The following is a 26,064-nucleotide window of genomic DNA, read 5'->3' as shown; positions in this document are numbered from 1 at the left end:
GATTCAGTGCGAGTGCTTTGCGTTTACTTCACGTATCTCACCTGCGGGGGGAAAACTCGCTTGTTTGAAAGGGGCCTAATTAGTTTAGAGATAAGTCGGGTCATTTATCAAACTGGTATAAAGTAGAACTGTCTTAGTTGCCCACAGCAACCAATCAGATTCCACCTTTCATTTTCCAAAGGAGCTGTCAAAAATAAAAGGAGGAATCTGATTGGTAGCTAAGAGCAGCTAAACCAGTTCTACTTTACACCAGTTTAATAAATAACCCCAAAAGGGTTATTAGGTGACCACACAAAGTGAAAGTACCAGTCCCACAGTTAGAAAAACAGTTTACTCTTTGTGACAGAACGGCTCAATATTTTTAATAAAGGCCAATTGAAAAAATGATTTTAGGCCAACAATGAGTAACATGCAATCATAAAAAAAAATTGCCTCTGATGGTGTACATAGACTTTAAAGGAGCGCAAATCTGAGACTTTAGAAAAGTCATTTCACAATCACAGCCTATGTCGAAAAATGTTTCCTCCAATAATAGCTAAACACTCCTGGGGGCGAATTTAGCCTAATGTGTATGGGTCAGATTAATGATGGATGTATGTACATACAGAAAGCAAAACAAGAACTGAACACTTAAAATCCAAAAGGGAAAGGTTCGCGTCGGCAACCAGAGTGTTTGTTGTGCAAATGCATCTAAAAATTTAAAATCTCTTGTTTTGCGTCTACAAACTCCTACGTAGACCGTTGCCTCTTCATGCAAACAGATTAGTAACTCTGTATAGTCTGATCCTGCAGTGATAACTCCATCCATCTACCTATAAGAAGTATGTTTGTAGGAGGGATAGATGGGTGTCAATATAACAGCAGGACCAGACTACACAGAGCTTAATTGTAGTCTGTTACCATGGAGACAGACAGCCCTGCACAGGAGCTGTAGAAACAAAACAGGAGATCTTTAATGATTATTACAAATTTGCTTCCTTTTAGATACATTATAAAAAGAAGTAGGTTACAGAGGAGGAGTTTCCCTTAAAAAATAAATAAATGAGAGAATAAATCATGGACTGCCCCAACCGCCAAATAAAAGCACAGAATATTCCTCAGAGGCTGCATATGACCCTAAACCAAAATACATGCAGGGAAGTGACACACACACATGTAATGAAGTTACCATACCTGGGGCGGTGGAGGGTGTGGTAGTTGTGGTGGTAGTGGTGGTTGTTGTGGGTGGTGGGGGGGTGGTGGGGGGATCTGGATGAAAAAAAACAAGGAAAACAAAAATTCCAAATTAAAAAAAATAAAAACACGTCACAAAAAAACACAATATAAATGGAAAAACAGTAGGATATCAATGCATCGATGGAAACGAACGCACTAGTAATGTGAAAATTTTGCATGATATAATCTTCAAAGGATCTGTAAAATGATTATGAAATAAGGTCATTAAGGGAATAATTAATGCAAAAAAAAAAAAACACAGCATAATATCCAAATAGGAAATCAGCGTGATAGTAATGATATATACAGCTTTTTATAAGGAACACATACGACACAAATACTGACATAAATTTCAAATGCAATATAAAAAAAATAAAAAACACCAAAAAGAAATTGTAGAAGATGGCTTTAAACCTGGAAAGGCAGCCTGTCAGCAGGAGATATCAGAAGTAAAGGCAAAATACTGCAGGACAAAACAAGCAACGAGCACAAACCACAGCAGATTTTTCTTAGCCGTAGCAAACATCAAGCTAATTAGTTGCAGCAATGCTCAGCATCAATCTTGTGTCTCGCATACAAGGAGAGGTTTTTTTTTTTTAGCACACGCAACCAAAAAACAAAGTCCACTATGCAAATAACTTTACAATATATAGGAATTACTGTGTAGGATGGACAGAGGAGAGGACCTGATAAAGTGACCCCGCCCTCCACATCTCACATCCCAACCATACCAGATCTAGAAGGGCGACGTGATCACTAGGGATCAACGAACTTGTGTTTTCAAGTTTGGCGTACAACTCCGTTATGGATTCCACTTCCATGGACCATAACTAGGGATGAGCCAACTTCATATTTTGAAGTTTGAGTTAGTGTTCGGGTATATGCTGAATTGCGTTATGGATTCCGTTACCACGGACCATAACGCAATTCCATAACGGAATGCCTTTAGAGGCATTCCGTTATTCATCCTGTCATAACATAAGTCTATGGACCGTGGAGAACACGTACATGGAACACTTTAGTGTGAATAAGGCTTTATTCACACGTCAGTGCGGCTCTAATCCTGGTTTTGTCTCACAATGGCCGAATGCACACGCCCGTTTTTCACGGCCGCAAGCAGTCCGTGGAACCACGGGCTGGATTCCTGCTGAGAGCAGGAGCGCACGGCGTCATGGGTTGCTATGACGCCATGCGCTCCCTCCTGCCGCCACAGTACAGTAATACACTGGTATAGATCATACCAGTGTATTACTGTATTGCGGCGGCAGCAGGGAGCGCACAGCGCCATAGCAACCAGTGACGCCGTGCGCTCCTGCTCTCAGCAGGAATCCAGCCCGTGGTTCCACGGACCGCTCACGACTGTGAAAAACGGCCGTGTGCATTCGGCCAATCACTGATGGAAATCACTGACCAAATCACTGATGTGTGAACTAGGCCTTACACTGTTCCACTCAGTGTTCCAATAGTAACATGTAGGGCGCAGAGAAGTGTCCGGCAGTTGCCTTGAAATGTAGAGGCTGGTATTAGTACATAGCCTGTAGTAGGAAGTAATGAGGAAAATGACCATTTATATCCTGTATATCGTTTTGCTTAAAGGGAGTCTGTCACCTAATCTGAGCCTTTTAGACAGTTTAGATCAGGTTATAGACTCCCTTGCCCTCATTACAATGGTACCTTTATTTGTTCTGTCCCTCGCCAAGATTTAAAATTATGCTAATGAGCTTCGGCAAGTGCCCAGGGGTGGCGTTACTGCAGCAAGTGCCCAGGCCCCTCGGCGATGTGCCCAGAAAACCACACCTCTTTCACCCCTCTGGCCCGCCCTCGTTTCCTATTATTACCTCCTCCTCTCCCTCCCAGATCTTGCGCCTGCGTCGCTCCACACTTGTCCCGCACCTGCGCACTGCTGTGCCCATTATGGGCAGAGGAACAGGTAGTTAGACTGCGCTAGCACCGGTGGCACAGGCGTGAGATCTGGGAGGGAGAGGAGGAGGCAATAATAGGAAACAAGGGTGGGCCAGAAGGGTGAAAGAGGTGTGGTTTTCTGGGCACATCGTCGAGGGGACTGGGCACTTGCTGCAGTAACGCCACCCCTGGGCACTTGCCGAAGCTCATTAGCATAATTTTAAATCTTGGCGAGGGACAGAACAAATAAAGGTACCATTGTAATGAGGGCAAGGGAGTCTATAACCTGATCTGAGCGGTCTAAAAGGCTCAGATTAAAGGGAGTCTGTCACCTAAAGGGGCCTTTGGGGATTTTTACATTTATGTTCTAAGCCTTAGGTTGACACTGGAATTACATAGCTCATTAAACTGAATGGGATCAGTGCTGCAATCACCAGTTTTGTCCACTACACAAGGGTGGAGCTATGTGGTTCCGGTTCCAGAGCTACTGCAGAACAGCTGATGAGCTTCCTGCTCTGGTCCTAGTGATTATATAACCGCCGGGAGTCTGCACAAGTTTCTGGTTCTCAGCAGACCCAGATCAGCTCTGAAATGCGGCTGTTTCAAGCCTTCTACAACCTCTCTGGGGGCTGTGTTCCCCCTGTAATTCGAGCTGATAGATCAAACCCAGTTACAGAAGAAATCCGTAATAAATAAAAAAAATGTTATATAAAATCCCCCCCCCACACACACACACACACACACACACACACAAAGGTCTTGCATTGCGTTTTATGTCCATAAAAAAATTGAAAGGAAAAAATATAAATTATTTACGAAGCCGAATAAAAAAAAAAAAAAAAAAAAGCTATGGCTTTTAAAGATACATGCACAAAAACAGAAAATATGTCTGGTCAGGAAGGGGGTTAAAACGGCCCGGTCTTGAACTGGTTAAAGCTTAACTTTTGATTATAACGGCATTATGGGGAATACCCATTTTAAGTGACCCTATAGTCACAAGCTGAAAATACAGTCCACTTCTGTCACTTCAAGCAACTAGGGAATTGCTATTTAAGCCAATATATTATATTAGGTTCACAAGGCGGCATGAAATGACCACCGAGATGATAACCATGTAGATTTCAAGGGGACACAAGGACAAATGACAGCACAGAGGAGACAGACGTCCTAGGTGTATTTATTGATACCTCAGATCTGGGTCCTGTGGGGGGGTCTGGCCTCTCTCGACCCATCCATTCCCAGCTCCTGCCACTAACTGGCTGACCATATGCAGGGACCAGAAAGCAAGCGCCACAGAATTTTTGTTTTAGATTTAAATTTTTGGCTTGCAGGAGGAATCCTGCAGGCAGCACATGAGAAAGAGAAATCGGACTGGCGCTGAGTGACCAAACTGAAAAGCTAGAAGTAGTTCTGGGTTGCGCATTGGACCTCATACCGGCCGGCGGTTCTGCGGTGCTTGAAAAATGACCCCGCTGTGTCAGCAGAGGAAAAAGACAGAGCGCACAAAAATTTATAATGGCAGCTCATCTCACGGCTGCGAAAGATTCTGCCTGCGGAATTTATCAAGCCGTACGACCAGGCAGGACAGCGGGTGTAATGCGGGGAACCTGGAGGCAACGCAGCCACCGCTGGGAAGGGAATGTGTCCGTCTCATCTTTCCATTAACTATCTGAAATTAAATTTAAAGGAGAAAAGCAAAAATATTAGCGCTGCGCTATTCTTATTGGTGATAAAACACGGATCCGCAAAAAATATGGATGTCGTCCGTGTGCATTCCGTATTTTGAGGAACAGAACAGCTGGCCCCTAATAGAACAGTCCTATGCTGGTCCGTAATGTGGACAATAATAGGACATGTTCAATTCTTTTGCGGAACGGACATATAGAAACAAAATGCACACATTTAACTTCTTTTTTTTGCGAACCCATTGAAATAAATGGTTCCAATTACGGTCTGCAAAAGATACGGAACGGACACGGAAATAAAACACGCTTGTGTGCATGAGCCCTAAGGGTGTTTTTGTGGCAATTTAGGGGTTGAAGTATTTTGCTAGTCACCCCGTCCCCTCTCCTGACATGTCTGTTTTAGCAAATTCTGAAGGGGTGTGTCCCAATCGTGTGTCCCAAAAGCCCCAATCGGATCTGGTTGGACAGTATCAGATGTGTAAAGACACGCTGAACTAGCAACACCTAGTTGTCAATTTGTTCATCAATGTTCTAGAGGGAATAAAAGAGGGACAGAAGGTATTACTATAGATAATACTCCAAAATCAGGGGCAACTGATTCTCTTTAAAATCTTAGTACATATAGCAGATGGATTCTATTGTACAATCACCGAAAATTATTGGGGAAGAAAACCTTCAGGAAGAAAGTTCCGAATCACATGTTAATGCAGAACCTGTTTTCATTTTAATTAGATTTAATTTGGTTTTAGCCTTGTAATATTCCACATTATATTGTGTTCCGGGCTGGACACAAGTGCGGTATTATCAGACGCTCTCAATTATTGGATTATTATCCTGATTACTGCCAGATCACAGTACAAAAAACCCTCAAAAATACATTTCCAAATTAATTTCATTTAATTAAAGGGAGCCTGTCACCGGGATTTTGTGTATAGAGCTGAGGACATGGGTTGCTAGATGGCCGCTAGCACTTCTGCAATACCCAGTCCTCGTAGCTCTGTGTGCTTTTATTGTGCAAAAAAATAAATAAACATTTTTATACATATGCAAATTAACCTGAGATGAGTCCTGTCCCTGAGAGGAGTCCAGCACCGCCCTGCATCCTCAGGATCTCCTCCTTGCTCCCTGACGCTCTAGCTTTCTGAAGTCGGGGAGCAAGGAGGAGATTCTGAGGATGCGGTGCTGGGCTCCTTCACGCTGGACTCATCTCAGAGACAGGGCTCATCTCAGGTTAATTTGCATTAAGAGAGCCACGGTCCAAACAAATGCCGCATCTCTCATTTTTTTTTATTTTTTTTACCACCACTGCAGCTTTTAGTGAAGTTTTTTGAGCCAAAGCTAAAAGTGGATCCAGCAGGAAGGAAAAGCCCTTCCTTTATATTTCACATTCCTCCTGATTCCACTCCTGACTTTGGCTCAAAAAACTGCATCAAATACTGAGTGAAGACTTTCCAAAAAAGCAAGTTTCCGAAACGACCCCTAGATCGGATTAACACAGTTTGTTTGTGGAAATTTTCTCATTTTTGGACACGTTTTGCACATTGATTTATATTATTTATATTATATTGGGGGGAGGGGGGGGGGGTGCGCTAGCTCCAGATGTTAGCCGATATAAATATACGCAGGACACACTTTTTTGCCACTAGAATAATTTTAATTTAGGTGCTTTGTGTCTATAGTGCCTTTTTAAATGAAGCATGTTGAAGCAATTTCCTCTATAGAGAAGGGGATGAAAGAAATTTAGAAAACAAGTGATATTCAAACGTATAAAGAGAAAAATGCCACTTAAGACTCCATAAAAATGAAAGCGGGGCTTAAAAGAGGTTGTCCGGGATTTTGATACTAATAGACTATACTCTGTTATACACAGCTCAGTCCATTGTGTAGTGGAAAGAGCTGGCAGCACTCACGGAAGTGAACGGAAGCAGCTCTGCCGAGACTGAAGTGAAGGGGGATCAGCTCTGCCCTGACTGAAGTGAAGGGGGATCAGCTCTGCCCTGACTGAAGTGAAGGGGGATCAGCTCTGCCCTGACTGAAGTGAAGGGGGATCAGCTCTGCCCTGACTGAAGTGAAGGGGGATCAGCTCTGCCCTCACTGAAGTGAAGGGGGATCAGCACTGCCCTCACTGAAGTGAAGGGGGATCAGCACTGCCCTCACTGAAGTGAAGGGGGATCAGCACTGCCCTCACTGAAGTGAAGGGGGAGCAGCACTGCCCTTAATGAAGTGAAAAGGAGCGGCACTGCAGTTAACAGCTTTGCCCAATACACAATGGAAGGAGCTTTGTACAGTCGTGGCCAAAAGTTTTGAGAATGACATAAATATTGGAAATTGGAAAAGTTGCTGTTTAAGTTTTTATAATAGCAATTTGCATATACTCCAGAATGTTATGAAGAGTGATCAGATGAATTGCATAGTCCTTCTTTGCCATGAAAATTAACTTAATCCCCAAAAAACCTTTCCACTGCATTTCATTGCTGTCATTAAAGGACCTGCTGAGATCATTTCAGTAATCGTCTTGTTAACTCAGGTGAGAATGTTGACGAGCACAAGGCTGGAGATCATTATGTCAGGCTAATTGGGTTAAAATGACAGACTTGACCTGTTAAAAGGAGGGTGATGCTTGAAATCATTGTTCTTCCATTGTTAACCATGGTGACCTGCAAAGAAACGCGTGCAGCCATCATTGCGTTGCATAAAAATGGCTTCACAGGCAAGGATATTGTGGCTACTAAGATTGCACCTCAATCAACAATTTATAGAATCATCAAGAGCTTCAAGGAAAGAGGTTCAATTCTTGTTAAGAAGGCTTCAGGGCGTCCAAGAAAGTCCAGCAAGCGCTAGGATCGTCTCCTAAAGAGGATTCAGCTGCGGGATCGGAGTGCCACCAGTGCAGAGCTTTCTCAGGAATGGCAGCAGGCAGGTGTGAGCGCATCTGCACGCACAGTGAGGCGAAGACTTTTGGAAGATGGCCTGGTGTCAAGAAGGGCAGCAAAGAAGCCACTTCTCTCCAAAAAAAACATCAGGGACAGATTGATCTTCTGCAGAAAATATGGTGAATGGACTGCTGAGGACTGGGGAAAAGCCATATTCTCCGATGAAGCCTCTTTCCGATTGTTTGGGGCATCAGGAAAAAGTCTTGTCCAGAGAAGAAAAGGTGAGCGCTACCATCAGTCCTGTGTCATGCCAACAGTAAAGCATCCTGAGACCATTCATGTGTGGGGTTGCTTCTCATCCAAGGGAGTGGGCTCACTCACAATTTTGCCCAAAAACACAGCCATGAATAAAGAATGGTACCAAAACACCCTGCAACAGCAACTTCTTCCAACAATCCAACAACAGTTTGGTGAAGAACAATGCATTTTCCAGCACGATGGAGCACCGTGCCATAAGGCAAAAGTGATAACCAAGTGGCTCGGGGACCAAAACGTTGACATTTTGGGTCCATGGCCTGGAAACTCCCCAGATCTTAATCCCATTGAGAACTTGTGGTCAATTCTCAAGAGGCGGGTGGACAAACAAAAACCCACTAATTCTGACAAACTCCAAGAAGTGATTATGAAAGAATGGGTTGCTATCAGTCAGGAATTGGCCCAGAAGTTGATTGAGAGCATGCCCAGTCAAATTGCAGAGGTCCTGAAAAAGAAGGGCCAACACTGCAAATACTGACTTTTTGCATACATATCATGTAATTGTCGATAAAAGCCTTTGAAACGTATGAAGTGCGTGTAATTATATTTCACTACATCACAGGAACAACTGAAACAAAGATCTAAAAGCAGTTTAGCAGCAAACTTTGTGAAAACTAATATTTGTGCCATTCTCAAAACTTTTGGCCACGACTGTAGTTCCAGCACCAGAGCTACTCAAACAGGGGGTGTGGGATGCCAGACTCCCATAGATCTTATCCTGATTGCCTATCCCGAAGGCCAAAATCCTAGACAACCCCTTTAAGAAGTTTTGGTACAGTTTTCAATTGCAACTGCATCATCCTGTCACGGCTGTGTCATGGTCTGGTGTTAGTGGACCGTGACACTTGCACCGTGCATGCTTGTTGCCGATGGAAACCTGTTGTTTTAGTATGTGTGGTCACTTCCCCTTTTAGTCTGGTGTTCCTTCCCATTTTGGTGTGTAAGGTGTGGCCTCATGAGATCAGTTGTTTGTCTGCCTTTGTAGGAGAAGGAGCTTTGCTCCTCTCTGGATGTTTCACCTGTCCATGAGGGCCTCCTTGTGGAACATCAAGGTTTTTAGCGATGTCTCCCTATGTTCTCCTCCTTGTTCCGTACCTTATCTGTTATGTTTGGTGTGGGTTTGTTTTGGGGATTTCTTGTTATGTCTAGTTTGGTGTTCTATGTCTGGTATGTTTGTTCTATGTCTGGTATGTTTGGTGTAATGCCCAGCATGGTTGCTAGACATCGCCTTGTTTGTCTGTGCCTCCGGAAGAGGGTCTGAGGCTTCCCCCGAGGGGGAACCACTAGTTAGTGTGCAGCTCTGCTGGGGCCGCCATGCATCCTATCCGAATGGTGGTCCAGGCAGTTTCTAGTTTGCTGGATTCTGTGTTTGTGCTGTTCTGTGAGGTGAACGGGTTCCAGTACATCTGCATGGGGTCCAGTCGTCGTGGTGGCAGCGGCAGGTAAGTGCGTGTTGTTCGGGGCTCTTACCTGCTGATCCAATAGCTGTGCACTGTCTGGCCCTTCCCTGGCAGCTAGGCTAGTGAGACTCCTGTTCATCTGTGTCTGGGAAGAACAGGTCGTCTCATCCCCTTTTTCTATTTGAGGGTCCTAGGCTTCCTGGAATGAGCCGTCCTACCATCCAGGTCCGCTCATACGGTGAGGAGTTAGGGCGAGGATTGGGGATGCAATAGGAGGTGACCAGCTCCCTTATCCCAGCCTCTGGCCTAGTTGCTTGTCCGTCTGCTTTACATTGTACGGTGGGGGGTTTCTCCACCGTGACACATCACTATTGATCCCTGTGTAAAAGAGGCCCTAGAAGGGTTAAAACTAGCAATAAATCAAAGCCAATCGAAAGTACCTTTACTATCTGAATGAATGGATGTACCCCAGTAGAACAATATTAGACTTGTGTCACAGTGCTGAAAAGCACACAACTCAGAACTGATGGTCATTGGATTATAAAATATTCTGGATTATTGGAAGATTATAGAAAAGGAAAGTCTAAAAGAAATAAGTACCAGATTATCAAAGTTTAGGGATTAACATTTGCGATTTTGTAAGGATTTTCTACTTTATTACAATTTTATGTATATTTGGGGTGGATCGGGGCTTATCTCCAGAATCTGCATTAATACTGACTACACACAACACCGGCTTCTCCTTCTGAAATTCAGATTTAATAACTGCCATTTTTTTTACAGATGGTATGAGGGTATTGCTTACAACCGGCGACAGAGAAGAAGGTGAAGTACAATGTGCAGTCTTCACAATACTAAGGTATGGATATTACTGTGAGCGCTGCTCCTCATTTAAGCCTTGTTCACATCTGCGTTGCGTGCTCCCCCTGTGGCAGATTCCGCCAAAAACAGGAGACAAGAAAGTCCTACATGAACAACTTGTTTTTGTCTAAAAGAGTGGACTTCCAAATAGACACCATTATAATCAGTGGGGCCCGTGTGAAGGTTTGGGTTCTGTTATGTGCCATGTTTGACTTTTTGCCTATTTTAGTTGTTCTGCTCCTATAGCCCATATGCTCCTATATGACTGCATGCATACAGACCCCCACCCTCACCCATGACAGTGTCCACAGGCTGAAAAGATTTCTGTACTATATACATCAGCAGCCATATCCTTCCTAACCTGAAGGCGTGGTACAACGTTTCACTACAATACACTCAGCACCTGGAATCCACGTTGCAAAGCGACGGCAGAATTTTTCACCATGAACCTCTCTGGAAATCTCTCGCAAATTTGCAGCCAATCCACATGTTACATGCAGACTGTGCTGCGGATCCCTCCACAGATTTCACAGCTATACACTGAAGGAATGAAATCTGTGGGAAAATCTGCAGCACTTCCATAACAAAGAGAATGCTGCAGATTTGAAAGTTCACTGCATGCTTGTTTTTCCATTAGGAATCTTTCAGATTTCAAACCCCATCTGAAAAAAAGGGGCAAGACCCTGCTTTACGGCTGGTAAAACGCCTATGCGACAATATTTACAGGCATTTTTATGCCATACTCACCACTCGTGGTGAGGGTGCGAAGGGAGGGGGCAGAGCATTGGCCCCAAAAAATGTACTAACATTTGCAGGCCCTGGCACCAGGCTCATAAATTAGGCGCATCCTTCGGCAGCGCAGAGCAGAAATATTGAAAATGGTGAAACATTAAAGGGACAATTTACCAATCCTGTGTAAAACACAGACAGTGGGACCTCGGACAGGCAGTATAAGAATGCGCCAAATGTATCACAGGGGCTCAGGCTGGATGATAAACTTACTGACACTTTTTCATTACTTTATACCTGCTTGGTCTGCGCCAGAATTTTGTGGCAAAACTTAGGACACACACTTCGTGCTAAGCCACGCCTATTTTACATATGCCACGCCCCCTTAATGAGCTTAAAAAGGGTTAAGACATTTCCCTTTATTTTCTTAATGTGTAAAGATTTTAACTAGCCGACATGTACTAATGTGCGAATTTTGGCATATCTACTTTAAAGGAGCACTCCCACAAAAATGGTTATTCTCTGACCTGTTAGAGAGGTGCATAACGTAAACTGTAGTGAAGGTAATCTTCTTACCAGTAACTGTATTTGTGAGTTATAACCTCCCCTCTGATCCTCCGCTGTGTCATGTGACCAGCACTGTGACTTTCCGAATAACACAGCATCTTATGTGTGGACAGGAAGACAATCTCTTTGTGTATTCCTATGGGAGCCTCAATGTCCGTCTCATAGCAATGAATAGAGAAGGAACTGACTTCCTGTCCTGTGTTAGTAGGAGAGGCAGAGTGTTGGTCACATGACACAGCTGAGGATCAGAAGGGAGGTTATAACTCACAAATACAGTCACTGATAGGAAGATGACATCATGTACCTTTCTAACACATCAGAGAATATTTTTTATTTTGTGAGAGTGCTACTTTAATAAGTAACTCCACCCAAACAATAGGCACATTATGGTAAATCGGTACTGTAGCCCGGGTGGGTTAATAATCTTATTTTACATACAGAGATGCTAATATTTCACTACATTGTTAAGGTGGCCATATTAATGAATGTGACAACTGTTGGCAGCATCTTTCGCAGTCTGTCTCCCAGCAGTCGATGACAATCGGTCACTTTCTCCACGTGGTTACTGTTAATAACGTAGTGACTGAAGATACTGCAGAAGTGACAACTAATATAGCAGCAAATGCTGCAAAAAATGGGATCTGCAATAGAGTAAACAAATATATAAAGAAGCCAATCATAAAACTAAAACAGAATAGAGAGAAATGAAAAAAAAAAAAAAAACACACAGACATAAAAGTAATACTAATATTAAATTCTGGCTATGTCTCCCCAATACATACGAGTTTGGCTCAGAGGAACAGCAGAAGGCTTGTGTATTGCTGCATGAATACAGACACTAAAATTAGCTAATACTACAGCTATGTGGAAGCTGTAGGATGTCAGTAGGTAGACGCTGACCCCTATTCCGTCGTATATTCCTTTACAAATTCCCAGAGAATTCCTTTAAGACCGTCATAACAGATAATATGCCAAATAGGCCATCTTGCTAACCAAAGGGCGGTGACAGAGCTAGCTCGGAAAAATCATTAGTAATGGATTGCTCAGACAAGATTTTGGGTTTCCTGCCAAGGCACCACTGCTGTAACCAGTGCTCCGGACGAAAAGTCACATCACATTGCTGCCGAAACGCTGGTCCCAATTAGCGATGAGAAAATCCTTAAAAACTAGTCTCCATCGATCCCCCAAAATGCATATCACTCAGGTTCTCCGTAGAGTTGGAACCTGGAGAATCAGCTCAACCATCTCTAATCCCAATGGAGGAATTACTTTGATGTTCACATGTTGCCGTGGGGCATCCGGACCAAGTTAAAGGATTTATCCCATGAATGGTATTAATTACCTATTCACAGGGTAAGTGGTAAATGTATGACCACAGGGGGCGGCCGACCGCTGGGACTCTCAGCAATTTCAAACCATTCAAGGCCCAAGTCGCCCATTTTAATGAAGTGGTAGTTCACATCTCGGTCCCACATCTATGGGACGGACATAAATCTCCATCCATACAGCAGCCACCACCTCCTCTACGTGACTCTGACTAAGGCGCCGTACAGCCTCCTACACTGAGCTCTACAAAGTGCATGTGAGTAGTGGGCACAGAAATGCCTACACACAAGTGTACAGCTGAAGAACGCCGTGAGATGCCCTGAGCTACATAATGTAGCTTTTATATGAGTCTACTCACACACCTTTTGTTTTATCCCCATAGGAATCAATAGAGAAAAATTATGTTTTAATATATGCCAATGAACCTCTAGGAGCAACGGGGGCGTTACCGTTACACTTTAAGGCCCCTTTCACACGGGCGAGTTTTCCGTGCGGGTGCGATGCATGCGGTGAACGTATTGCACCTGCACTGAATCCTGACCCATTCATTTCTATGGGGCTGTGCACATGAGCGGTGATTTTCACGCATCACTTGTGCGTTGAGTGAAAATCGCAGCATGCTCTATATTGTCCGATTTTCACGCGACGCAGGCCCCATAGAAGTGAATTGGAAGCGTGAAAATCGCATAGCATCCGCAAGCAAGTACGGATGCGGTTTTCACGCATGGTTGCTAGGAGACGATCGGGATGGAGACCCGATCATTATTATTTTCCCTTATAACATGGTTATAAGGGAAAATAATAGCATTCTGAATACAGAATGCATAGAAAAAGAGCGCTAGAGTGGTTAAAATTTTTTTAAAAATAATTTAACTCGCCTTAGTCCACTTGATCGCGAAGCCGGCATCTCCTTGTGTCTCCTCTGCTGAACAGGACCTGGGGTGAGCTGCTGCATTAAATAGAGGTTAAGGACCTTTGATGACGTCACTCCGGTCATCATATGGTCTTTTACCATGGTGAATCACCATGGTAAAAGATCATGTGACATACCATGTGATGACCGGAGTGACGTCATCAAAGGTCCTTAACCTCTATTTAATGCAGCAGCTCACCCGAGGTCCTGTTCAGCAGAGGAGACACAAGGGAAAATAATACAATCTTCAGAACATCAATCCCAAGCCCGAACTTCTGTGAAGAAGTTCGGGTACCAAACATGCACGATTTTTCTCACGCGAGTGCAACGCATGACAATGTTTTGCACTCGCACGGAAAAATCGCGCATTTTCCCGCAACGCACCCGCCTCTTATCCGGGCAAAAAAACTGACCCCGTGTGAAAGAGGCCTAAAGGTTCTGCTCTCTCTGCAAATGCCGCACTTTCAATGACTTTAGGAGAAGTCAGGGCCAAGCGTGATCAGGTTTATGCTGTCTGGCCCTGTCAATAAAAGTGCAGAGGGAGCGACAGTTGCAGAAAGAGCTGAGCCTCTAGGTGTAACGGCAACGCCCCCATTACTCCTAGAAGCTCATTTGCATATAGTAAAACATCCTTTTTCTCAGCTATGCGGGCACATATGAACATGAGACCAACACAGATGCCTTCAGCTGCCAAGCGCACATGTAACAGGTCAGCCAGTGTCATAGGTACAAACCTGCTGACAGTTGCCCTTTAAAGAGGACCTCCGGGAAAAGGGATAAAAGAAGTACGGTAATACATGGAACTATATAAACCGTATTGTGCCACAATATTTATTTTCTACCGAATAATAAAGTGCTGGACTGTTTCATGAATTTTCAGGATTTTACTTATTATTTTAGAGGGGCTGAAAAGCAAAGGTTGACATACTTTTGACCCTCAGACAAACGCGATATTGACTCCTTTCTTTGATTGGGTTCTCCTTCTGTTTAAAATTTGGATCTACTTTTAGGATCCATGTGAAAATTTGATGTAGTTTTAGGTCAAATGTATTCAGAAATACAGAAAATTCAGAAGGGTTCCCGAATTTTCAATCCACTGTATGTTTGTAAGAACCTGCACACGATAGATTTTTAATAAACGCTCTTTAGAAAGTTGCATTTTTAATTTTAAATTCAACAGAATAATGAAAGAAAATTGGTTGTAACTAACCTGTGGAGGGAAGCTCTTTTACATGGGACTTATCCTCCCTCAATGCCGCCATCCCAGCTACACTCGCGCATGCTGGGGGCTCTTCCGTCCGGGTGTGGCGCCTCTATTTCTGTTCAACTGCACGGACTATAATGAAGCTGAACAGGAAAAGAAGCAGCCGCATCCAGGTGGGTGGAAGAACCCGCAGGATGTGCGAGTGCATTGGAGATGGTGGCATTGGGGGGGGGGGGGGGGTATTAGGTAAAAGAGATTAAAATGCACAGAGAAGCCCTTTGATTGCATAAAACCCTTACCTGGTCTGCCCCTAGAAATAAGCGTCCTCGAGAGCTTTCATTCTAGACGGTCGCAGTGCCTTCCACTCTGCTGGTTTGAGAAGCTTGTCAGTTTTTAATTGTCTTATCCCAATATACAGTATACCGTGGGGAATTTTCCCTGTAACACTGCCTTTAATTGTGTGATTTATAGAATAAAATCAATTAATTAATCTGGGCATATCCCAGCGCTTTCTTCTTCTGCGCTTTCTTCTGTCTTTGTTAGCAGAGCGAATTACATTAGGTATCTTAGGATTACAAATGACAGACTGAAATGACTGGCTAATGGGCAGCCGCAGCGAGAAAGATGAGAAAATCACAAGAGCGGAGCAGATCGGGGCCCAAATCTGTCCTCAATTCAGAGGGTAAGAAACAGCAGAGACTAAGGGCCATTCAAAGATGAAAGCCAGTGCGCGATTCTGGGAATTAACCGGAAGACTAGAAGATGTTGTGATGGTGTCACATATAACAAGCCGTGGTTTTTTGATGTTTCCCCGTGTGTAGGTGTGCTTGTCTTCTATGATTGCTAGGCTTGTCATCATGGGATATTTTCCTTTAATGAATCACAAGAAGAGAAGGGTGAATGGGCGCGAAAGGCGGTGCTTGCTTTTAGTTAGATATGTAGAGATAGACAGAAGCTGGGGAAGATCTACAATACGTGTAAAATTCAAAGGCAATATATAGCATTGGGATTCCCGTATCGAGGTGGGGGTGGGGGTTTATATAGTGAAACGGGTTGTCCTGGATTAGAAGAACATGACTGCTTTCTTCCAGAAACGGTGCCACACCTGTCCACAGGTTGTATCTGGTATTGCAGCTCAGCTCCCTTGAATCAGGCTAAGTTTTAATGGGCATCTGTCAGCAGTTTTGTACCTATGACACTGGCTGACCTGTTACATGTGCACTTGGCAGCTGAAGGCATCTGTGTTGGTCCCATGTTCATATGTGACCACATTGCTGAGAAAAACTATGTTGTATTATATGCAAATGAGCCTCTAGGAGCAACGGGGGCGTTGCCATTACACCTAGAGGCTCAGCTCTCTCTGGAACTGCCGTGTCCTCTCCACTTTGATGGACGGGGCTCCTAAACGGTGGGGGTGCAGAGTGTTGGATAGATTATCTGCATCTATAACTTGAAAACCATGAGATTGTCCCGCCTAAGACATTGGTGGCATATAGATAGTATTCAGATCAGTAGTCAGATAGGTTGGGGGATCCCAGAGGTCTCTAGAATGGACCTCCCAAAGTGCATGCAGCGGCCACTCTCCATTCGAGGGAGCACTGGCTCGGCTATTTTTTGAAGTTCCATAGAGTTGAATGGAGGAAGGCCGCAATTTCGAGTACTCTGTTCTAGAGATAGGTGCGGGTCCCACCTCTGGGGGTCCCACCTATCTGACATGGGCGGCATATCCTAGCAATATGCCACCAATATCTCAGGTGAGGTGGACTCTTCTTCAACACTTTAGCACCACCTTGCTACTTTCTGTATTATGTGGCGCCCGTCACAAATTCGCTCCCTATGATCAAAGCTATACCATCTACAGACAACGTGGTCACCCATACAGAAGGTCACCAACAGCGGGAGAGAAGAGGACATCAGAACATGTAGAAAGGGGGGACCTGACAGATAAATGCACAGAAGGGGGTGATGAGGTATTCTGAAATGTGATTGGGCGAGAGATGTTAATCTTTATGGACGCCAAGCATTGCGTAAACTTGTCCAAGCGAGCAGATACACGCAAGATCCCACCACCTCTGGTGCTGCTGCTACTCATACTGCATTTGTACTTAGGTGACCCCCATCGCCCTGCTGGGAATGGTCGCAATCAGTCTAACCCAGCTGTTCACTCCACGCTTCCCAAGTGATAAAATAAACAATAAGGTGTTAAATCGGGGAGCACTTTCATGTTTCGGCTGCCACCTGTTAATGAGTCATCCTTCCCCAGGCCCTGATAAAAGAGAAGCAGAGAAGTAATCTGCCTTTGAACTTGCGAGGAAGGTAGGGCGAGCAGGGAGTGCAGCGCGTGTACTCTGCGTGTGATAGGAGACGTTAGCGAGATGTCAGCCACCAATCACAGGCACATCTGGAAGTCCCTTCATCTCTCCCAGAGCCGGCCTGTCTGTAATTAATACATCAAACCCTTAATTACAGACAGTACTTTTATGAGTGCTCAGGGAATATGGATGCAGAATGGTGTCACTGTCAAGATGACAAAGACAAATAGAAGACAAAATGACAGCTTAATGTGGCACCGAGTCTTGCTATGCGCTGCTGGTGTGTGGCAGAGCGATATTCATACATGTCAATTCTTCCAGAAAAGTAGAGAAACCAGCCATCAATCATTGAGGTGCTATGAGGGAGAGCTTGCATGCACTTCTTGAAATGGATACGCCAAAATGCAGATGAAATTTAGGAGTTTGTTAAAAAATTGCATTTATTTTTCATACAGTTTGGCCACTAGATGTCACTGTTTAATTTACAAGTTTCTTGTTTTTATTTATTTATTTAGCCTGGCCCCTTCCACATTGCTATGCATTAAAGTAAGGCTACTTTCACATTAGCGTTTTTTGCGGATCCATCATGGATCTGCAAAAAAACGCTTCCGTTACCATAATACAACCGCATGCATCCGTCATAAACGGATCCGGTTGTATTATGTCTTCTATAGCCATGACGTCATGAACACCATTGTGTCAGAGGAAACGGATCCGTCCCCTTTAACTTACATCGTGTGCCAGGACTGAACCGTTTGGCTCCGCATCACGTGGCGGACAGAAAAAAGCTGCAGGCAGTGTCTTGATGTCCGCCTCCAGAGCGGAATGGTGACTGAACGGAGGCAAACTGATGCATTCTGAGCGGATCCTTTTCCATTCAAAATGCATTAAGGCAAAACTGATCTGTTTTGGACCGCTTTTGAAAGCCCATGACTGATCTCAGAAACGGACAGCAAAAACGCTAAAGTGAAAGTTGTGTAACCAAACTTTTAAGGCCGGCTGCCAGCGTTACGGAATGTGCGCGCTCCCCCTCCCCCCCCCCCCCACGATTAAAACCACAGCGTATTACAGCATCAGCTAAGTGTATAATAGATAACACAAATCTCATCTACACGCAGAATTTTTATTTTTTATTTTGCGCAGAAATCGACCTGCATTACGGATTTCAAAATCTGCAGCATGGCAATTGTTGCGGTTTTAGCTGCGGATTTTACACTTTTCAAATCCACAACAACAAAAAAAACGGCGTTCGAAATTGCATATATGCTGCAGAAACGCACATAAATCAGCACAGAAATTGTGCCGATCTTATGTGCGTTGATCCGCACTCGTGTGCAGGTGGCCTAAAAGGTTTTTACTGGGACTGCAATACGGATGATCTATCCTCAGGACAGGTCATCAATATCTCATCCGTAGGGTTCCAACACCCAGCACCTTCATTGTAAGAGGCCTCAGAGCTCGGGTGAGCACTGCGGTTTTTTCCCAGGTGAATGCCTTCACGGCCATCGGTCACATGGCCTGGAATGCAATACCAACCACAGCCACTATCCAATGATGGCGCTGTGCTTGGTATGATGCAAGGAAATGGTAGCATTCACCAGAGCACCACAGCCTCTTCAAACAGCTGATCGGTTGTGGTATCAGGTGTCAGAACCCCACTGATCAGATAGTGATGACCTATCGATATATATATATATATCTCAATACCTGATCAGTAGGGCTCTGACACCCCGCACCTCTGCCGATCAGCCTTTGGGTAGACAGCTCCACAAACTACATGATGGACAGAGCTGCGCAGTTCTGCGCCAAAGCTACTCATGTACAGCTGATCATCAGGGGTGTCAGACCCCCATTGATCAGATATACCAATTCTGAAATCCCCCTTTAACCTTTTGGCAAGTTGCTGACGCTTACAGAAGAATACGAGTAGGCCTCATTCATACGTCAGTATTTAATCATTATTGATTAATATGATTTTGAATTTTTTTTTTTAAGCTGAAACGGGGAGTGGATGCAAAACGCACATGATTTAGGGTACTTTCACATTAGCGTTTTTCTTTTCCGCCACTGAGTTCGGTCAAAAGGGCTCAATGCCAGAAAAGAACTGATCAGGCATATCCCCATGCATTCTGAACGCAGAGAAATCCGGATGCATCAGGATGTCTTCTTTTTAACTGATCAGGCAAAAGATAAAACTGCAGCATGCTGCGGTTTTATCTCTGGTGAAAAAAAACTGAAGACTTGCCTCAATGCCATTTTTTCCATAGGAATGTATTAGTGCCGGATCCAGCATTCAAAAAAAAAAAAATTGTTTTGCCGAATGACACCGGAAAGACGGATCCGGCACTTCAATGCATTTTTCAGACTGATCAGGCATTTTTAAGACTGATCAGGATCCTGATCCAGTTGGCATACGTTTCTGGCGACTGAACTGCTTGCCGGATCACTGTGCCGCAAGTGTGAAAGTAGCCTTACACTTCTCTTTTTTGATTCTTGGTTTAAAATGAATAGATGAAAAATAGCAAATACTGGAGTGTGAATGGCTAAGGCTCCTTTCACACTAGCGTTCGCTGGTCCGCTCGTGAGCTCCGTTTGAAGGAGCTCACGAGCGGACCCGAACGCCTCCGTCCAGCCCTGATGCAGTCTGAATGGAGCGGATCCGCTCAGACTGCATCAGTCTGGCGGCGTTCAGCCTCCGCTCCGCTCGCCTCCGCACGGACAGGCGGACAGCTGAACGCTGCTTGCAGCGTTCGGGTGTCCGCCTGGCCGTGCGGAGGCGAGCGGATCCGTTCAGACTTACAATGTAAGTCAATGGGAACGGATCCGCTTGAAGATGTCACCCTGTGGCTCAATCTTCAAGCGGATCCGTCCCCCATTGACTTTACATTGAAAGTCTGAACGGATCCGCTCAGGCTACTTTCACACTTAGATTTTTTTCTAAGTTATTAATGCAGACGGATCCGTACTGAACGGAGCCTCCGTCTGCATTAATATGATCGGATCCGTTCAGAACGGATCCGATCGAACGCTAGTGTGAAAGTAGCCTAAGGAGGTAGCTTCACGGTGAACAAGTCCTCTACTAGCCTTCTTGCATAACTAGCTGAGCTAAACCTTTGGGAATGTGGCGCACCACTTTATTTTTTCTGGTCCTACACTACCCTACGAAATGCATCTATTTTAAAGTTGTATTCATTTATTTATTAAGAATAAGAGGACTTTTTTGGTTACACGACCCCCAAGTGCTGCTTCATGCCGGGGTGTTCCCGATACTGCCATGTCACAAACTGTTAGTATGTGACAATGTCCTAGTGGGGATGCTGGACACACATTGTGGCTACCAACCAGACAAGGTACAGAGGGTTAAGGTATATTTATAGTGCAATTCACGCACAACTCTCTCCTGATACATGACCGACTCATCTGTTCTCAAGGAAGATAAGCCGACGGTGACTGGCACCAGCTTACTCTTAGGCCCCTTTCACACGGGCGAGTATTCCGCGCGGGTGTGATGCGCGAGTTGAACGCATTGCACCTGCACTGAATCCGGACCCATTCATTTCTATGGGGCTGTTCACATGAGCGGTGATTTTCACGCATCACTTATACGTTGCGTGAAAATCGCAGCATGTTCTATATTCAGCGTTTTTCACGTAATGCAGGCCTCATAGAAATGAATGGGGTTGCAAGTGCGGATGCGGTGCGATTTTCACGCATGGTTGCTAGGTGACAGTCTATTCACTGTATTATTTTCCCTTATAACATGGTTATAAGGGAAAATAATAGCATTCTGAATACAGAATGCATAGTATAATAGGGCTGGAGGGGTTAAAAATAAATAAAAAAGTTAACTCACCTTCTCCTCTTGATCGCGTAGTTCCCGGTCTCTTTACTTCTTGAATGATGAGCTGTGGGCTAAAGGACCTGTGGTGACGTCAGATCACATGCTCCATCACCACGGTGATGGACCATGTGATTGGAGCATGTGATCTGATGTCACCACAGGTCCTTTAGCCCACAGCTCATCATTCAGGGGATGGTGAGTTAACTTTTTTATTTTTTTTAACCCCTCCAGCACTATGGTACTATACATTCTGTATTCAGAATGCTATTATTTTCCCTTATAACCATGTTATAAAGGAAAATAATACAATCTTCAGAACATCAATCCCAAGCCCGAACTTCTGTGAAGAAGTTCAGGTTTGGGTACCAAACATGCACGATTTTTCTCACGCGAGTGCAAAACGCATTACAATGTTTTTCACTCGCACGGAAAAATCGCGCATTTTCCCGCAACGCACCCGCCTCTTATCCGGGCCAAAAATATGACGCCCGTGTGAAAGAGGCCTTACTCTTCCAATTGAGAACACATGCCCATTCGGCTTAAAGGGTTTTTTTGAGACTTTTTTACTTATTACGTATCCTCTGCATAAGGGCATCAGTATCTGATCGATGGAGGTCCGACACCTGGGACCACCACGATCAGCTTTTTGTATAGCGGCTATGCTTGATATCGCAGGTCAGCCCCACTCACTTCAATGGTGCTTTACTGTGCCCAGGCCAAGTGACAGATGAGCATGATGACACGTGGCCTAGGCAAAGCTGCGAGAAGGCCGAAGTGCCTACTGCAACCGCTGGTACCTTCTCAAAAAGCTGACTGGTGGGAGTTTTGGGTGTCGGACCCCCCACCCATCAGATACTGATGACCTATCAAGAGGATACTGTAAGTCATCAGTAAAAAAAATTAAATCTTTTTGTTACTGTGCTTTGAAAAAACGTTCATAGCGACATATCAAAGGTTTTGATCGTGGGGGTCTGAATGCTGAGATCCCCACCGATCAGTAAAACAAGGAGAGAGACTGGATCACATAGAAGGAGACAGGCTCAATAGAAAGTCCAAGGCCTCTTTCACACGAGCGTGACGGATTAGGTCCGGATGCGTTCAGGAACAAACGCTCATGTACACAGACCCACTGAAATGAATGGGTCAGGATTTAGTGGGGGTGAAATGCATTCACGTCACACATTGCAACCGCGCTGAAAACTCGCTCGTGTGAAAGGGGCCTAAGAGTCCATCTGGAGTCTCTCCTGCAGCAAGATGAAACCCCGCTAGGTCAGCTCTTCTTTCTCCTCCTTCTAGCGATCAGTGGCGGTCTCAGCACTCGGACCCCACCGATCAAAACCATTGATGTGTCGCGATGACCCATCAAAAGTTTTTTTTTTTAAGTGCAGGGACAGATTAAGGCCCCATGCACATGACCAAAACTTTTCTTCAGTGTGCCGTTTTTAAAACTAATAGCCCACACAAGCCATTGGGCCCATGCACATAGAAGTCAATGGGGCCATGCACACACTTTGAGGCCTAAAAGTGGTTGGCGCTCCAGGTGACCAGCCGTCACTCAGAATTGCCAAACACAGGGGTTGGAAATGGAAGAAGTGAGGTTTACCCACATGGAATAATCTGAAACTAGAACAGTTTACCTACTTGACAGACGATGACGACTAAGAATTTGATTTACTGGTGATTTTTTTAAATATATTTTTTGCATTACACTTATTTTAGGGATTCTCTAAACATGACTATTTTCGGTCTTCAGTTTTTATATGCCTATTTCTTGCCAAACACTTAAGCAGATACAACTGCAGGATAGAGAAAGGTTTCCAATTATCCCGAATGGGATGCATTCCTTTATTTTGGTACAAAATACGCAGATGAAACACAGAAGAAAAGTACAGCTGTGTGAATGCAAGACGAAATGCAAAAATTTAAATGATAAAGCTACAGGGATTGCTGTAGCATATAGAGAAAAGGGGGCGTCACAAGAAAACTAGTGCAGACAATAACTGGGGTTGTAGTCCACAGCTACCATTCACACGTGAGCTTTTTCTAGCTTGATGAAGCATGAGCAAAGTGATATCCCTGATTACATGGACAACAGCTCCATTTATTCTACTCTAGCCTTCATAGAGACTGATGCCATCAGTAGAAGTAGGGCACACACTACTTTACTGTGACTTGATGACTTACCATACACATAGAGCGTGTATTCGGCTGATGAGCTGCCCACGCTGTTGGAGGCCTCGCACCTGTACGTGCCATTATCTGTCTTGTTTAGGCTGCTGATGTAGAGCTTTTCATCCTCGATGGTGACATGCTGGGGAAGTTCATCATCTACTCTCACCCACGTGACTTTCTCTGGTCTGCAAAGACAAAACAACAATGTGAGATTTCTCCTCGAAAAATTAGTTTAGCAATAAACGACGTGCCGTACGACGACCATCTACAGAGTGGATAATCAGTATCTGTATGTAATATGTGAGAAAACCGTTTCCACGGGTAGCTGCCATTTAGGTTATTTCTATACCGTTGTTCGGTGGAACTACACTTGATTTATTGAGTTTCCAATTTAGCTAGACCTTAAAACATTTATTAAAGGGTTATCCCATGAGCAATGTAAATTTTTTTTATCAGACATCATATATTCCATTACAATACCTTTCTAACAAAGCTAGAACCAGCCCTGTACCTCACATGGATTCAGAGCTCTCCCCATTCATTGCTCTGCTAGATTATCTTCAGCCTGGCAGCTCATGGAGCATGTCCTTCCTGCTGTAGCTCTCTCCCTGTAACTACCACAGCTTCTAACAAAACATATGGGAGGTAGTAGTTGATGATTTAAACTGAGCACGTTCGATCAGCTCGAGACGGACAAAAAAAAAAAACTAAACTAAGGACAAAAACAAGCAGCAGGTGGCGCCGATACAGACACATTTTATTGAAATGCTCACTGGCTATGCTAAATTTTTAATTACATAACAAAAAAAAAAAAAAAAAAGAGGCTGTCCAGTTAAGAGTTAAGAAAACCCATTTTCCTATAGCCTATCAGGAAAAGTAAATAAAGGGGGTTCCATGTTGTTTCAAAACATGAATTCAAAAGATTTGAGAATGAGTAAGCTTATGCAGGCTAAGTGAATAAATATAATTTACTAAGTGTGATTAAATACAAGATAACAGAGACAAATCACAATGAATAATAAAAAGTAAATACATCACTAGCCTCAATATGCAATAGTATGGCGTGAGACTCCGTCAATCATGCTATAACACATGGTCTACCACGTTATAACTTATGACCAACACCCCAGGGTATACAAGAGATAGGTCAAATCAATACTTTCATCCTACCTAGGCTGAAGTTCAAGGAGGAACCCCCCCCCCCCCCACCAAATGTATGTGTGTCACAGTTTAAACCTTTTTCCCCTCCCCCAGTGTGCAGTAGTCATGTCTCCGAGATCTCTCAGGAATGCGGTCATATCAGCACAATGGGGGATGGGTATTAGATTACAAGGCACATCTTTACACAGAATGGCAATAATAAAAGGGAACAGAATTTAAAAGACAGAATCTTACAATACACATGTTCAGGATGATCATCCCTTACTTAACCTTCCTACTCTAGAGGACTTGCTCTCCATTACAAACATAGGCCACTTATTTCTCATTTGCTGCAGCCAATGATGAGCCTCAGCGGTGACATTTCCCCAATCAGCATGTCACTGCTGGGGTCACATGGCGCTTGGAGACACGTCACCGCTGAGGTCAAGGATTGGTTGTACTGGCACATGTCACACCATCTATATCCTGGCTGGAAGTAAACAACCAAAAAATCATCGAACAGAGCCATGAGAGCAGTGGGGAGCAGGTGAGTAAGAGTCTTTCCTTAGGTTGAACACTCTAGGGAGCTTACTTTAAAGAGGACACAATCCTAAAAAAGAAAAAACCTTTAGGTCCAGGATCAGAGAAACCTCTGATCCCAAGCTTTTTAACCACTTAGTTGCTGTGCTCAATACAACATCTAGGCAGTTACAGAAGGAAGGAGCTCTCAGTCATCCAAGTGGTGCCCCGTGATGCCAGAGTTTTAATGAATGGTGAAAAGCTAGTTATGCCATATGGGGAATGACCAATTTAAAATGCAGCATTGCTGATTATTATTTCTATATAAAGTTATATGAACCCCAAAACGGTGAGCTTATCCGCGTGCCCAGTTTTTCTCTACACGCCATGATCCATCCATTGGCTCACGTGTCTATAGATCACATTTTTACCATCATTAGGATTCAAGCAGCGTGTCCTTCATCCGTCATTACTGTAATGGACAGATTACGACACTCGTAAACGACACAATCCTCCAGCAAATGAACAAAACACAATTTTGGAAAAAAAATAAAAAAGGAAGCGAACATTAATTGAATTACGCTCCATTTAGGCATGTCAGACAGCTCCGTTAATTAAAACAAAGTAGTTGTCAAGTCTTTCCATTCCATCTGTATGCATCTACATTAATACAGGGAAAAAGAAAACCTACAGCTACATGCCAGTGCCACATAAACGTCATTGTCACACCTCGCTCAATGTCACTCACATCAGAGCAGGGTCATAACCGTGGGGCCCAATCAGTGACATCATCCCATGAATGCCAAATGCCGATACTTAGTGCAGGCCACTTAACGTCTAGCGATGGCAGCAATTTTATAATCCGCTCTGAGGCATTTTATTGTGCGGTTATATGGGGCTTTAAATGTCATGCATTATGTATGAGCAACTCTAAAACCTTATTCCAAACACACACTTAAAGGGAGCCTGTCCCACTGAACACCCTGGTCTGCCGCCATCATGCCATAGAGCAGGAGAAGCTGACCAGATTACTATAGCGTTTTATGGGAAAAGATTCAGTTATTCATTCAGATCTCTGCTCTTTCTGTCC

General features: G+C 44.1%; 1 protein-coding gene across 4 annotated transcripts in view; it reads right to left on the bottom strand.

Annotated features, from left to right (window-relative positions):
• CADM1 (cell adhesion molecule 1) overlaps positions 1-26,064 on the bottom strand; it is a 264,419-nt gene that overhangs the window by 35,904 nt on the left and 202,451 nt on the right. For 3 of the 4 annotated variants that reach the window (XM_044282270.1, XM_044282268.1, XM_044282269.1), the window contains 2 exons: positions 23,328-23,500; positions 1,174-1,248 (listed from right to left, as the gene is read on the bottom strand). In XM_044282270.1, the coding sequence (XP_044138205.1) occupies positions 1,174-1,248; positions 23,328-23,500 (248 nt within the window). The remainder of the gene's footprint in view (positions 1-1,173; positions 1,249-23,327; positions 23,501-26,064) is intronic. The other variant, XM_044282271.1, reaches the window with a different exon arrangement.

The sequence above is a fragment of the Bufo gargarizans genome, chromosome 2, assembly GCF_014858855.1.
Source record: "Bufo gargarizans isolate SCDJY-AF-19 chromosome 2, ASM1485885v1, whole genome shotgun sequence".
Taxonomy (NCBI): domain Eukaryota; kingdom Metazoa; phylum Chordata; class Amphibia; order Anura; family Bufonidae; genus Bufo; species Bufo gargarizans.
Note: the sequence above shows the minus strand (reverse complement) of the source record. Positions and strands in the feature narration are given on the sequence as shown.